Source organism: Plectropomus leopardus, chromosome 20 (genome assembly GCF_008729295.1).
Source record: "Plectropomus leopardus isolate mb chromosome 20, YSFRI_Pleo_2.0, whole genome shotgun sequence".
NCBI lineage: Eukaryota > Metazoa > Chordata > Actinopteri > Perciformes > Serranidae > Plectropomus > Plectropomus leopardus.
The window spans coordinates 14,796,710-14,810,572 of record NC_056482.1 but is presented as its reverse complement, the minus strand read 5'-3'; the positions used below and the strand labels follow the sequence as shown (position 1 = coordinate 14,810,572).

Sequence of the window (13,863 nt, the reverse complement as noted above, 5' to 3'; positions counted from 1 at the left end):
GCGCTGATGACTGGCACAGTTTATCAATTAGGAGAGCCGCTGGCATACAGGGCAGTGTGTTTTCCGCTGGTTCTGCCCCACAAGACTTTGATGAAGGGTGATTGTGCTAATTAAAGGAGATAATTAGATGTAATGACATAGTTAACCTCAAGGTCACGAATATATGTGAACTCCTATCATCCATCGCTCCAATTAAGATGAGATATATTCTAAAAAAAAAAAAAGCCATCTACAGTAATTTCAATCAAAGCAGTCATGGAATAGGATTCGCCCTTTACATTTGGAAACCTTTGTACTAAAAATGCATGAATATGTATTCTACCCCAAATGTCATTTTATAATATGCTATATTTCATGGCCTTCCATTTCTTCCCAGGATAATTTGACCTTTTTGGCCTTGTGTGAAGGCCCATGGGTCAGATTCAAAGACTGCAATTATCATAATAATTGTTTTTGAGCAAATTTTATGGCTTACTTTTGACATCATATCGGAAATATATATTTAATGTCTTACAGCAGTGGAGCCAGACCTTTTTCCTTACGGGACCCCTTTTCCTGATATTTTTAGAATTTTCTTTGCACAGTTCTTTGTCAAACAACCATACAGGCTTCTTTTTTTGTGGATGAATTTTGTGTTTTTTCTCGTCCCTGACGCTTTGCCATTGTTCTATTAACACTTTGTTTGTTTAACTGCATACTTTTCCAATGCAGGACGGAGCTGTTTAGCAGAGACTGAAGGCATTTTGATTATAGCTTGTGCACAGGCCATCTTGGTGCCCGTATCCTGAGTTTTTTTTTTTTTTTTACCACAGAAATGAATGGAATGCTAATATATGGGTTTACCGTATGCATTTTAACTTATATACCTTAAAATGAAGAGGGCCTTGTATGTTTGCTGACTCTGCTGCTATTAATCACTACTGATGTCACTTAACCTTGCAGTTTTTGTCTCCATATGTTCTTGTATAGTTCTCCTATGTTTATTGTATTCTTATTTAGTTTAGCTTTTTACATACCTTATATTTTTTTGTTCACTTTCTAAAATTATCTGCACTATTGCTGTTGTTGTGCTACTGCAACAACCAAGCTTTCCCTTTGGGGATTCATAACGGTTTATCTTATCTTATTAGGAAGCATGAGTATACCATCCAACCAAGTCCATGTACATGTGAGCATGTGAAAAGGGGCTGCACACAATATAAAACAAATTAAAAAATCATATTGCGATTGTTTTGACAGATATTGCATATGTGATATAAGACATGATTATAGTAGGAATGGAATTTTTTGCAATTAATTTTAAAAAATAAATGAATAAAAGTGACAATGTGATTTTTGCTTGTGTCTGTACCAAACTAGCATGCTCCCTTATGATTTGCAGGCCAGAGCATTTCTGTAGCACAACAGTTCTTTATTTATAATGGTACGTTGTGACACATTTTAGCTTTATCAAAAGATTGCAACTCCTGTAATTGATATTGCACTTGGCCATATTGCAATTTTGATAATAATTTGATTAATTGTGCAGCCCTAATGTAAATATTTTTCAAGGCACATTTATCAAAATGCAAATCTGTCTAAAAACAACATTCCCCTGCCAAAAACTGCTTTTGTGACAGCACCAGAATCAAGTGGACATAAGCAATATGCATATTAAACATTCACTGTTTTGTAGACATAGGTTTGAATGAGTAAGTTTAATGTCCACAGCTGAGACAAAATGATGTATAAGCCACTCCTGGATAACATCCCTGGTTATGAAAACAGTGACCTTTGAACCGTGACCCCCTGAAAATGTGAAGTCGTAAATCGAACTGCAGGGTGTGGGTGGGGGTGGGTGTGGGTGTGTGTGTGTCTGTGTGTGTGTGTTGACTTCTTCACACAACAAAACATCATATGATAATAAATCTGGCCGTAGGAAACCCTGTAACCTCTAATGCTTCAAAAACACAGACTGAGGGCATGTTGGGTATTTTCAAATCACAATAGTACGAATAGACGTGCATTTGAAGCTTGCTTGAAAAAAAGGTTTATTTATTATTCACGGTTCTGTTCTACTACCAGCAGGAGGTAGAGCAGAACTATTGATGAGTGTGTCATCTGTTGATACATGGTATTATACTTTTGTAGACCTCTTACCGTCAAAAAAGCTCAGTTTTATTATCGATTTTCAGAAAAAGGTTGCACAGATTTATGATGCTGAGTCCAGCTCTGCCTGTACTGTTTTTCCAATATATGGCAAAAAGAGACATTCATCATTTACTGCCTCCAGTGAGCTCTCTAACTGAAGCTCTGTTGTCCTTTTTCCATTTTAACACAAACACAAAAGTTTGGGTAATTTCTATGGTGCAGAGACAAACACTGAAATGCCATGGCAGCATGTATGGAGAGCTGGGAGGTACATATCTACTGAATGCTGTGAGGTGAATCCTCATTTGTGTGTTTGATTTCCAGAAACAGTAACTGAATTATATTGACAAAATATAACCATGTGCTGCTGTGTTTGTGACAGGGATAACAAATGTTTTTTAGAACTAAAACAGCTGTACAAAAAATTCTAAAACCTTACATTTGGGATTAAAAAAAAAAAAAGAAAAGAAGATAAACAATTAAATAGAATTTGGACATTTGACAGGCACCTACATAAACCCATCTGTGCTGAAAATGTAACAAATAAATCCTTAAAAACTCCTCCGTTGTCTGTGCATGTCTTTATCCAGTCGCCCAGCTGAAAGCTGTACTCTTTCATTTGAGAAAACTGGGTCTGGACAGTTTATAATTGAGTTTCCTGTATTATAATATGTCTGTTTTGTACAATCCCAGCCAGCAGAGAACAGCTTCTCTTACTTAAAAAAAGTCTGAGGCTTTCCGTCTCTTGGGAAGTTGCAGCAGATTGTCTGTGAGTGATGTAAGGTCCTGAGAGCTCGGCGTTTTGGCTTTGTTTGGTGTTGGCGTTCCTGAGGGAGTGGATGGGCCACCAAAGGGACTCTTGGATCCAATGACTCTATGCGAGGGCGATGGGGTGTAACTCGCTCGCAGTGCTTTGTCTGTGTATTTGCTAGATGTCCTGTTCACAAGCCTTTGCAGGGCGGGGGTGAGGGCTGGACTCAGACCTTTAGGTGTAAGACTGTAACACAAAGGTTGATGCAGTCAGTTAGTTCATGATGCTGTTGTATCAATTCCTTCACACCTACACTTATAAAGAAAAACAGTAGCCTAAAATTAGTTAAAGAGCACCGATAACATTATTTTTCAGTTTCATACTTGTATTTTGGGTTTCCACTAGAACATGTTTACATGTTTTAAGGTAAAAAAAAAAAAAAAAAAAAAACACTTTATTTTACACATATTGTCTGTGCTGGATCACCTGTATTCACTCTCTGGCTGAAACACCATGTTTTAGTGCCCGTCTCTTTAATCCCCCCTGCTGAAAAAGCCCAATCTGCTCTGATTTGTCAGTTTCCAGGTCTTACACATCTGTCTGCTCTCAGGGCCTCTGAGTCTGCACCATCACTGCAGCTGGGGGAACGACTGTAATGGAGTATATTGGTACTTTCTACCATGAAAAGTCACCAATAAAAGCTTCTTAACCCAGCAACACAACTGTACATGTTCCAAAAGGATTCAGACCCAAAGAGTGTAATTAAAGATGATCAATGTTGAAATTCACACATTATGGAAATGTCCTTTGGTTTGTCCCCTGCAAAAAAATGTTTTGGATTATATTGATAAATGGCTAGACTGTGAACTGCCCAATCACCACAACTATGTTGCATCACAAAACTGCCAAAACTGTAGTGCTGAATTTAAATACATTTTATATTTATAATACTTAAAACTGGCCTGATAACATGTGCCCGTATGATTCTAAGGTGTTGGAAGGAGCCTCAAACTCCTACACTGAATATATGGAGAGTTCAAATGATGGAAACTATTGCCTACAAAAAGATGTTGGGAGGACTTAACTGGAAAAATGACGGTTAAGGAGCGATTGGACAGTTTCAACATACATATGTCTGGACAGAACCATGTAAAGACACACAGATGATATTTAATGCCTGGCACATTACTGTGACTATAAAAGCTGTCTTCTTTGTATAAATGTCTCTAAATGCCTCTTAGTTTACCTGCCTGTTTGTTTGTTTTTGTTTTTATTTGTCGTTGTCTCTTTCTGTTTCTGATTTTCTTGTTAATCTTTTTTTTAAAATTAATTATGAAATAATAAGAGTGCAAAAGTTAAAATGTCTTACCTTGCCAGGTTTTCTGTGACTTTTCTCAATGCCTCCTGTTTTTTTGCACGATTTTTAGCGGCAGCTTCATTGGCCATTTTTAATCCTAGCCTTTCTCGTCTTCCTGGTTCTGGAATCTTGTAGAAACAAAATATATTCAATATCAACATTTTATAACTCAACAAAGAACCAATTATTTACCGGTCGTTATAGCTACCACTAAAGGTTCAATACCTTAAATGATGGACCATGATTCCTCTCAACATATGGGGTGTCAGATCCATCCAGACGAAATGGGGTGCTCTCGATCTCACCCCAGGTCATGAGAGGTGACTCAGCTACACCTGAAGGACAGAAACTGCTTCAGAAGTCTTCTCCAAATGTAGGTAGAGTTGTTTAATAAGCTATTTAAGGAAACATTTAGTTTCACTTGTCTCAGAACTGTTTCCGTGTTAAGGATTTGAAGACCCACTTACCAGGTGCAGGGGAGGGCATCGTTTCAAATCCATATCCATTCACTGTTGGGGATTCATGTGGGATGAGCTCTTTCCCATCAGGACCTACTTTACCCTGTTTGAACTGGACAAAAAAAACACAACACATCAGCTACATCACTCTTGAATTAACACTTTTATTCAACTGGAGAGCAAACTGTCACACAGAGACTATTACATCAAAATTATGGGGCACATGAAGGGCAAAACAAAACTACATCAATGTTTTTATTGACCATATATTTCTAAAATGTACCTGTGCATTGAGTGCTGCAGCCTGCTGAATCTGGCTTTTGTTAAGAGCTTTGCTGAAAGGGTCACCAACAAAGCGTGTGTTCTTGTGAACTACCTCCCGTGGCTTCTTAAATAAAGCATCATCGTCTTTAACACCTGGAATAAAACAAAACCAAAAAAACAACACAGTGATCCATTTATTCTCTCACAACTGAATTTGATCATTTGCATATTGTCAGTAAGGAATTATGACAAAAGAAAGAAATTCAGTCCAAGTTTAGGCCTCTTACCTTCTGGATAATACATCAAGGCATTCTTTGCTTTGTACTCCCATGTCTCAAGTCCAGCTTTGGTATTTTCGAGAGCTGCTTTCTCCGCTGATGGTAAGGCGAGGTTCTCTTCATGGCGCTGAAAAATATCAGACGTGTTAATGTTTGTTTGTTTTTTCATGTAGTCCAGGAGTGTACTCAATAACTGATCAAATGCTACTGCAAACAAAATCCTGCACCCCTCATAACCATCAAACATATTGTTTGTCTTACATGAGTAAACAACAAACTGCAATATGACAAAAATTTACATGTACCAATTAAGTCAAAAGCAATTTACTAAAAAAATCTAATTTTGATCCACTTATATTAATTCTATGATCAAGACACTTGTAACTGTCTAGACATTTCATTAACTGATTTGGATTCAATTTAATCTTTTAATTCTGCTCATACACACCTGTTTGTATTCAGCCTCAGCCTCATATAACCAGGCATGCCTCAGCTTCTCCTTGTCTTCTGCCAGATCCATTATCTGCTCAAATGATGCATTATCCTCACTGGTATTTTTAGCAAGGAAGCGATCCAGAGAGGGCAGCTCTTTCTCTTCCTTGTCATCCTCCTTGCTGTCTATTATTACAACATCAATAGAAAATTGGGTTAAATCACCATTAAGCATTTGTGAGTGAGGTCATTTATTACTGCTAAACATGTTTAAGGTAAGTTGCAGGAAAAGGGTTTTGAAATGGGACAAAGATCTTTACGTCTGCATATAAACACACTAATAAAACTCAGAACATTATGTCATGTTTTCTGTTCCTCATCTTCATCTTAGAAAATATAATACATACCCCCATCTAAACCTTTACTGCCATGAGTGGCAGAGGGAGACCCTGAGCGGCCCACTGGCTCAAAGCTTGCTGGTGTCACGTCTTACATACAAAGAGAAACAACAGCAAAACATGGGTGTAAAGCACATTCAGATTAAATATTTAATTCTGTCAGTGAGGTATAATAACATAGTGTTTAATTCCACTCCTCGTGCTACTCACAGGGTGCAGAGGACCGTGGCGTAGATTTTGTCAAAGATGATCCATATCTAATGGATATCTCTCTCTCATTCGCTCGAGGTCACCGTTTTCCTCTGCTTCAAGATAGTCCTTCTGCGCTTGCAGTTTAGTCACATCTGGGAAGAAGTCTCGCTGGATGATCTTTTCTAAACTCTGTTAGAAGTAGAGGAAAAAAAGCTCAATTGTGAAGTGATAAGCATTTCTTAGGTTAGTCTCACTTTTACTTAATTAAATTCAATGAGCTTGTGCCCAAAAGAAAACAGTACAGTAGAACATCAACAAACTTTTTAAAAATGAGTTTCTTTGCAATTTCCCTTGTAAACAACATTTACAATTCTATAAAACAGAAGAAAGCTGCAAATTGTAACACCTGAGAAGCTGTAATTAGCCAAATTCTGATTTTGGGGGGCTTAACCGATTATTTTTTGTGAAACAACAATGTAGCCCTTTACTTTTCTGTCAATCTATTTATTGGTTAATCAAATAATAGTCTCGACTATACAGAATAGTATCATGTAATAAAGATGGGCAAAGGACATTTTAATGACACAAAATCAAATCATAATCTTACAATTGCCAAAATAATGGATTTGTTTTTCCTTAAATAAACAGAAGTGGGGCGCCGTTACCTCTGATTTGAAACGCCACTTGTATACTACTCTCGTTCAACTAAGCTATTTCACAGTAATTTCGTATAAACACGAAAAGTTATGTTTGTTAGCTACATTAAATAAATACCATGTTGACATGTTTCTTCGCTAGCATTAACCAAACACAGGGCTGCTTATGTTGTCTGATGACTACCGATAGCTGTCTTCAGATGTCTCTATAAAGAGTTGTCAGTCATTTAGTTACCTCAATGTACTCCTCTTCATCGAGGACCTTTCTCTTCAGCTTCTCCTTCCCCTTCTCCTCGGGTTGCTGGAGAAGTGCCACTGTTGTGGCCGTTACAGGGACGAGGGTCCCGGAGAGCGCTTTCCTCACGCTGGCGCTGCCCTCCATTGTGGACCCTGTTAGCCTGCTAGGCTAACGGCGACTCTTCCGATATAAATACCGACCGAATAAAAACGAAATGCTGAATTTGTACTTGAAAAAGTCAGCTAGCGTGTTTAAAGTATGGACTATATGACGTTAAGTCGACATTCAAGACTGTGTACACCTAACTGACTCAGACCAGTTGGCTAACTTACTAGCCACCGTTGGCTAACCAGCGTAAAAACAACGTACTACGTAACAGCGACGGCCCGGAGCGTTACGTCATCGGAAGTTCACTCCCGGTCAGGCAGATTTCCAGTATAAAAACAAACGAGACATCTCCAGTATAATTGTTATCATTAATTGTAACAATAATTTGTTAATGGAAGTACAGGAGGCAAAATAAAGACTTTTGACTATATGGAAATATATTCATTTATTATTTTATTTTTACTGTGGTAATTTGTAAATTGATTAATCAGAATATTTTTGTAGCTTTCCATATAGTCAAAAGTCTTTAATTTGCCTCCTGTACTTCCATTAACAAATTATTGTTACAATTAATGATAACAATTATACTGGAGATGTCTCGTTTGTTTTTATACTGGAAATCTGCCTGACCGGAGTGAACTTCCGATGACGTAACGCTCCGGGCCGTCGCTGTTACGTAGTACGTTGTTTTTACGCTGGTTAGCCAACGGTGGCTAGTAAGTTAGCCAACTGGTCTGAGTCAGTTAGTGTGTACACAGTCTTGAATGTCGACTTAACGTCATATAGTCCATACTTTAAACACGCTAGCTGACTTTTTCAAGTACAAATTCAGCATTTCGTTTTTATTCGGTCGGTATTTATATCGGAAGAGTCGCCGTTAGCCTAGCAGGCTAACAGGGTCCACAATGGAGGGCAGCGCCAGCGTGAGGAAAGCGCTCTCCGGGACCCTCGTCCCTGTAACGGCCACAACAGTGGCACTTCTCCAGCAACCCGAGGAGAAGGGGAAGGAGAAGCTGAAGAGAAAGGTCCTCGATGAAGAGGAGTACATTGAGGTAACTAAATGACTGACAACTCTTTATAGAGACATCTGAAGACAGCTATCGGTAGTCATCAGACAACATAAGCAGCCCTGTGTTTGGTTAATGCTAGCGAAGAAACATGTCAACATGGTATTTATTTAATGTAGCTAACAAACATAACTTTTCGTGTTTATACGAAATTACTGTGAAATAGCTTAGTTGAACGAGAGTAGTATACAAGTGGCGTTTCAAATCAGAGGTAACGGCGCCCCACTTCTGTTTATTTAAGGAAAAACAAATCCATTATTTTGGCAATTGTAAGATTATGATTTGATTTTGTGTCATTAAAATGTCCTTTGCCCATCTTTATTACATGATACTATTCTGTATAGTCGAGACTATTATTTGATTAACCAATAAATAGATTGACAGAAAAGTAAAGGGCTACATTGTTGTTTCACAAAAAATAATCGGTTAAGCCCCCCAAAATCAGAATTTGGCTAATTACAGCTTCTCAGGTGTTACAATTTGCAGCTTTCTTCTGTTTTATAGAATTGTAAATGTTGTTTACAAGGGAAATTGCAAAGAAACTCATTTTAAAAAGTTTGTTGATGTTCTACTGTACTGTTTTCTTTTTGGGCACAAGCTCATTGAATTTAATTAAGTAAAAGTGAGACTAACCTAAGAAATGCTTATCCACTTCACAATTGAGCTTTTTTTCCTCTACTTCTAACAGAGTTTAGAAAAGATCATCCAGCGAGACTTCTTCCCAGATGTGACTAAACTGCAAGCGCAGAAGGACTATCTTGAAGCAGAGGAAAACGGTGACCTCGAGCGAATGAGAGAGATATCCATTAGATATGGATCATCTTTGACAAAATCTACGCCACGGTCCTCTGCACCCTGTGAGTAGCACGAGGAGTGGAATTAAACACTATGTTATTATACCTCACTGACAGAATTAAATATTTAATCTGAATGTGCTTTACACCCATGTTTTTGCTGTTGTTTCTCTTTGTATGTAAGACGTGACACCAGCAAGCTTTGAGACGCCAGTGTGGCCGCTCAGGGTCTCCCTCTGCCACTCATGGCAGTAAAGGTTTAGATGGGGGTATGTATTATATTTTCTAAGATGAAGATGAGGAACAGAAAACATGACATAATGTTCTGAGTTTTATTAGTGTGTTTATGCAGACGTAAAGATCTTTGTCCCATTTCAAAACCCTTTTCCTGCAACTTACCTTAAACATGTTTAGCAGTAATAAATGACCTCACTCACAAATGCTTAATGGTGATTTAACCCAATTTTCTATTGATGTTGTAATAATAGACAGCAAGGAGGATGACAAGGAAGAGAAAGAGCTGCCCTCTCTGGATCGCTTCCTTGCTAAAAATACCAGTGAGGATAATGCATCATTTGAGCAGATAATGGATCTGGCAGAAGACAAGGAGAAGCTGAGGCATGCCTGGTTATATGAGGCTGAGGCTGAATACAAACAGGTGTGTATGAGCAGAATTAAAAGATTAAATTGAATCCAAATCAGTTAATGAAATGTCTAGACAGTTACAAGTGTCTTGATCATAGAATTAATATAAGTGGATCAAAATTAGATTTTTTTAGTAAATTGCTTTTGACTTAATTGGTACATGTAAATTTTTGTCATATTGCAGTTTGTTGTTTACTCATGTAAGACAAACAATATGTTTGATGGTTATGAGGGGTGCAGGATTTTGTTTGCAGTAGCATTTGATCAGTTATTGAGTACACTCCTGGACTACATGAAAAAACAAACAAACATTAACACGTCTGATATTTTTCAGCGCCATGAAGAGAACCTCGCCTTACCATCAGCGGAGAAAGCAGCTCTCGAAAATACCAAAGCTGGACTTGAGACATGGGAGTACAAAGCAAAGAATGCCTTGATGTATTATCCAGAAGGTAAGAGGCCTAAACTTGGACTGAATTTCTTTCTTTTGTCATAATTCCTTACTGACAATATGCAAATGATCAAATTCAGTTTGAGAGAATAAATGGATCACTGTGTTGTTTTTTTGGTTTTGTTTTATTCCAGGGTGTTAAAGACGATGATGCTTTATTTAAGAAGCCACGGGAGGTAGTTCACAAGAACACACGCTTTGTTGGTGACCCTTTCAGCAAAGCTCTTAACAAAAGCCAGATTCAGCAGGCTGCAGCACTCAATGCACAGGTACATTTTAGAAATATATGGTCAATAAAAACATTGATGTAGTTTTGTTTTGCCCTTCATGTGCCCCATAATTTTGATGTAATAGTCTCTGTGTGACAGTTTGCTCTCCAGTTGAATAAAAGTGTTAATTCAAGAGTGATGTAGCTGATGTGTTGTGTTTTTTGTCCAGTTCAAACAGGGTAAAGTAGGTCCTGATGGGAAAGAGCTCATCCCACATGAATCCCCAACAGTGAATGGATATGGATTTGAAACGATGCCCTCCCCTGCACCTGGTAAGTGGGTCTTCAAATCCTTAACACGGAAACAGTTCTGAGACAAGTGAAACTAAATGTTTCCTTAAATAGCTTATTAAACAACTCTACCTACATTTGGAGAAGACTTCTGAAGCAGTTTCTGTCCTTCAGGTGTAGCTGAGTCACCTCTCATGACCTGGGGTGAGATCGAGAGCACCCCATTTCGTCTGGATGGATCTGACACCCCATATGTTGAGAGGAATCATGGTCCATCATTTAAGGTATTGAACCTTTAGTGGTAGCTATAACGACCGGTAAATAATTGGTTCTTTGTTGAGTTATAAAATGTTGATATTGAATATATTTTGTTTCTACAAGATTCCAGAACCAGGAAGACGAGAAAGGCTAGGATTAAAAATGGCCAATGAAGCTGCCGCTAAAAATCGTGCAAAAAAACAGGAGGCATTGAGAAAAGTCACAGAAAACCTGGCAAGGTAAGACATTTTAACTTTTGCACTCTTATTATTTCATAATTAATTTTAAAAAAAAGATTAACAAGAAAATCAGAAACAGAAAGAGACAACGACAAATAAAAACAAAAACAAACAAACAGGCAGGTAAACTAAGAGGCATTTAGAGACATTTATACAAAGAAGACAGCTTTTATAGTCACAGTAATGTGCCAGGCATTAAATATCATCTGTGTCTTTACATGGTTCTGTCCAGACATATGTATGTTGAAACTGTCCAATCGCTCCTTAACCGTCATTTTTCCAGTTAAGTCCTCCCAACATCTTTTTGTAGGCAATAGTTTCCATCATTTGAACTCTCCATATATTCAGTGTAGGAGTTTGAGGCTCCTTCCAACACCTTAGAATCATACGGGCACATGTTATCAGGCCAGTTTTAAGTATTATAAATATAAATGTATTTAAATTCAGCACTACAGTTTTGGCAGTTTTGTGATGCAACATAGTTGTGGTGATTGGGCAGTTCACAGTCTAGCCATTTATCAATATAATCCAAAACATTTTTTTGCAGGGACAAACCAAAGGACATTTCCATAATGTGTGAATTTCAACATTGATCATCTTTAATTACACTCTTTGGGTCTGAATCCTTTTGGAACATGTACAGTTTGTGTTGCTGGGTTAAGAAGCTTTTATTGGTGACTTTTCATGGTAGAAAGTACCAATATACTCCATTACAGTCGTTCCCCCAGCTGCAGTGATGGTGCAGACTCAGAGGCCCTGAGAGCACAGATGTGTAAGACCTGGAAACTGACAAATCAGAGCAGATTGGGCTTTTTCAGCAGGGGGGATTAAAGAGACGGGCACTAAAACATGGTGTTTCAGCCAGAGAGTGAATACAGGTGATCCAGCACAGACAATATGTGTAAAATAAAGTGTTGTTTTTTTTTTTTTTTTTTTACCTTAAAACATGTAAACATGTTCTAGTGGAAACCCAAAATACAAGTATGAAACTGAAAAATAATGTTATCGGTGCTCTTTAACTAATTTTAGGCTACTGTTTTTCTTTATAAGTGTAGGTGTGAAGGAATTGATACAACAGCATCATGAACTAACTGACTGCATCAACCTTTGTGTTACAGTCTTACACCTAAAGGTCTGAGTCCAGCCCTCACCCCCGCCCTGCAAAGGCTTGTGAACAGGACATCTAGCAAATACACAGACAAAGCACTGCGAGCGAGTTACACCCCATCGCCCTCGCATAGAGTCATTGGATCCAAGAGTCCCTTTGGTGGCCCATCCACTCCTCAGGAACGCCAACACCAAACAAAGCCAAAACGCCGAGCTCTCAGGACCTTACATCACTCACAGACAATCTGCTGCAACTTCCCAAGAGACGGAAAGCCTCAGACTTTTTTTAAGTAAGAGAAGCTGTTCTCTGCTGGCTGGGATTGTACAAAACAGACATATTATAATACAGGAAACTCAATTATAAACTGTCCAGACCCAGTTTTCTCAAATGAAAGAGTACAGCTTTCAGCTGGGCGACTGGATAAAGACATGCACAGACAACGGAGGAGTTTTTAAGGATTTATTTGTTACATTTTCAGCACAGATGGGTTTATGTAGGTGCCTGTCAAATGTCCAAATTCTATTTAATTGTTTATCTTCTTTTTTTTTTTTTTTTTTAATCCCAAATGTAAGGTTTTAGAATTTTTTGTACAGCTGTTTTAGTTCTAAAAAACATTTGTTATCCCTGTCACAAACACAGCAGCACATGGTTATATTTTGTCAATATAATTCAGTTACTGTTTCTGGAAATCAAACACACAAATGAGGATTCACCTCACAGCATTCAGTAGATATGTACCTCCCAGCTCTCCATACATGCTGCCATGGCATTTCAGTGTTTGTCTCTGCACCATAGAAATTACCCAAACTTTTGTGTTTGTGTTAAAATGGAAAAAGGACAACAGAGCTTCAGTTAGAGAGCTCACTGGAGGCAGTAAATGATGAATGTCTCTTTTTGCCATATATTGGAAAAACAGTACAGGCAGAGCTGGACTCAGCATCATAAATCTGTGCAACCTTTTTCTGAAAATCGATAATAAAACTGAGCTTTTTTGACGGTAAGAGGTCTACAAAAGTATAATACCATGTATCAACAGATGACACACTCATCAATAGTTCTGCTCTACCTCCTGCTGGTAGTAGAACAGAACCGTGAATAATAAATAAACCTTTTTTCAAGCAAGCTTCAAATGCACGTCTATTCGTACTATTGTGATTTGAAAATACCCAACATGCCCTCAGTCTGTGTTTTTGAAGCATTAGAGGTTACAGGGTTTCCTACGGCCAGATTTATTATCATATGATGTTTTGTTGTGTGAAGAAGTCAACACACACACACAGACACACACACACCCACACCCACCCACCCACACCCTGCAGTTCGATTTACGACTTCACATTTTCAGGGGGTCACGGTTCAAAGGTCACTGTTTTCATAACCAGGGATGTTATCCAGGAGTGGCTTATACATCATTTTGTCTCAGCTGTGGACATTAAACTTACTCATTCAAACCTATGTCTACAAAACAGTGAATGTTTAATATGCATATTGCTTATGTCCACTTGATTCTGGTGCTGTCACAAAAGCAGTTTTTGGCAGG

At 38.1% G+C, this 13,863-nt stretch overlaps 1 protein-coding gene and 1 pseudogene across 1 annotated transcript; one reads left to right on the top strand and one right to left on the bottom strand.

Annotated features, from left to right (window-relative positions):
* Nucleotides 1-2,805: 2,805 nt before the first annotated feature.
* Nucleotides 2,806-7,502, bottom strand: LOC121960179 (annotated as a pseudogene).
* Nucleotides 7,503-8,019: 517 nt separating this feature from the next.
* LOC121960178 (splicing factor ESS-2 homolog) lies at nucleotides 8,020-12,654 on the top strand. Its single transcript, XM_042509793.1, is given in 12 exon segments — nucleotides 8,020-8,314; nucleotides 9,018-9,186; nucleotides 9,308-9,339; nucleotides 9,341-9,392; nucleotides 9,612-9,781; nucleotides 10,103-10,220; nucleotides 10,355-10,488; nucleotides 10,658-10,760; nucleotides 10,893-11,002; nucleotides 11,100-11,215; nucleotides 12,334-12,497; nucleotides 12,500-12,654. Coding segments are annotated over 12 exon segments (1,428 nt in total). The 5' UTR covers nucleotides 8,020-8,167; the 3' UTR covers nucleotides 12,613-12,654.
* Nucleotides 12,655-13,863: the final 1,209 nt, after the last annotated feature.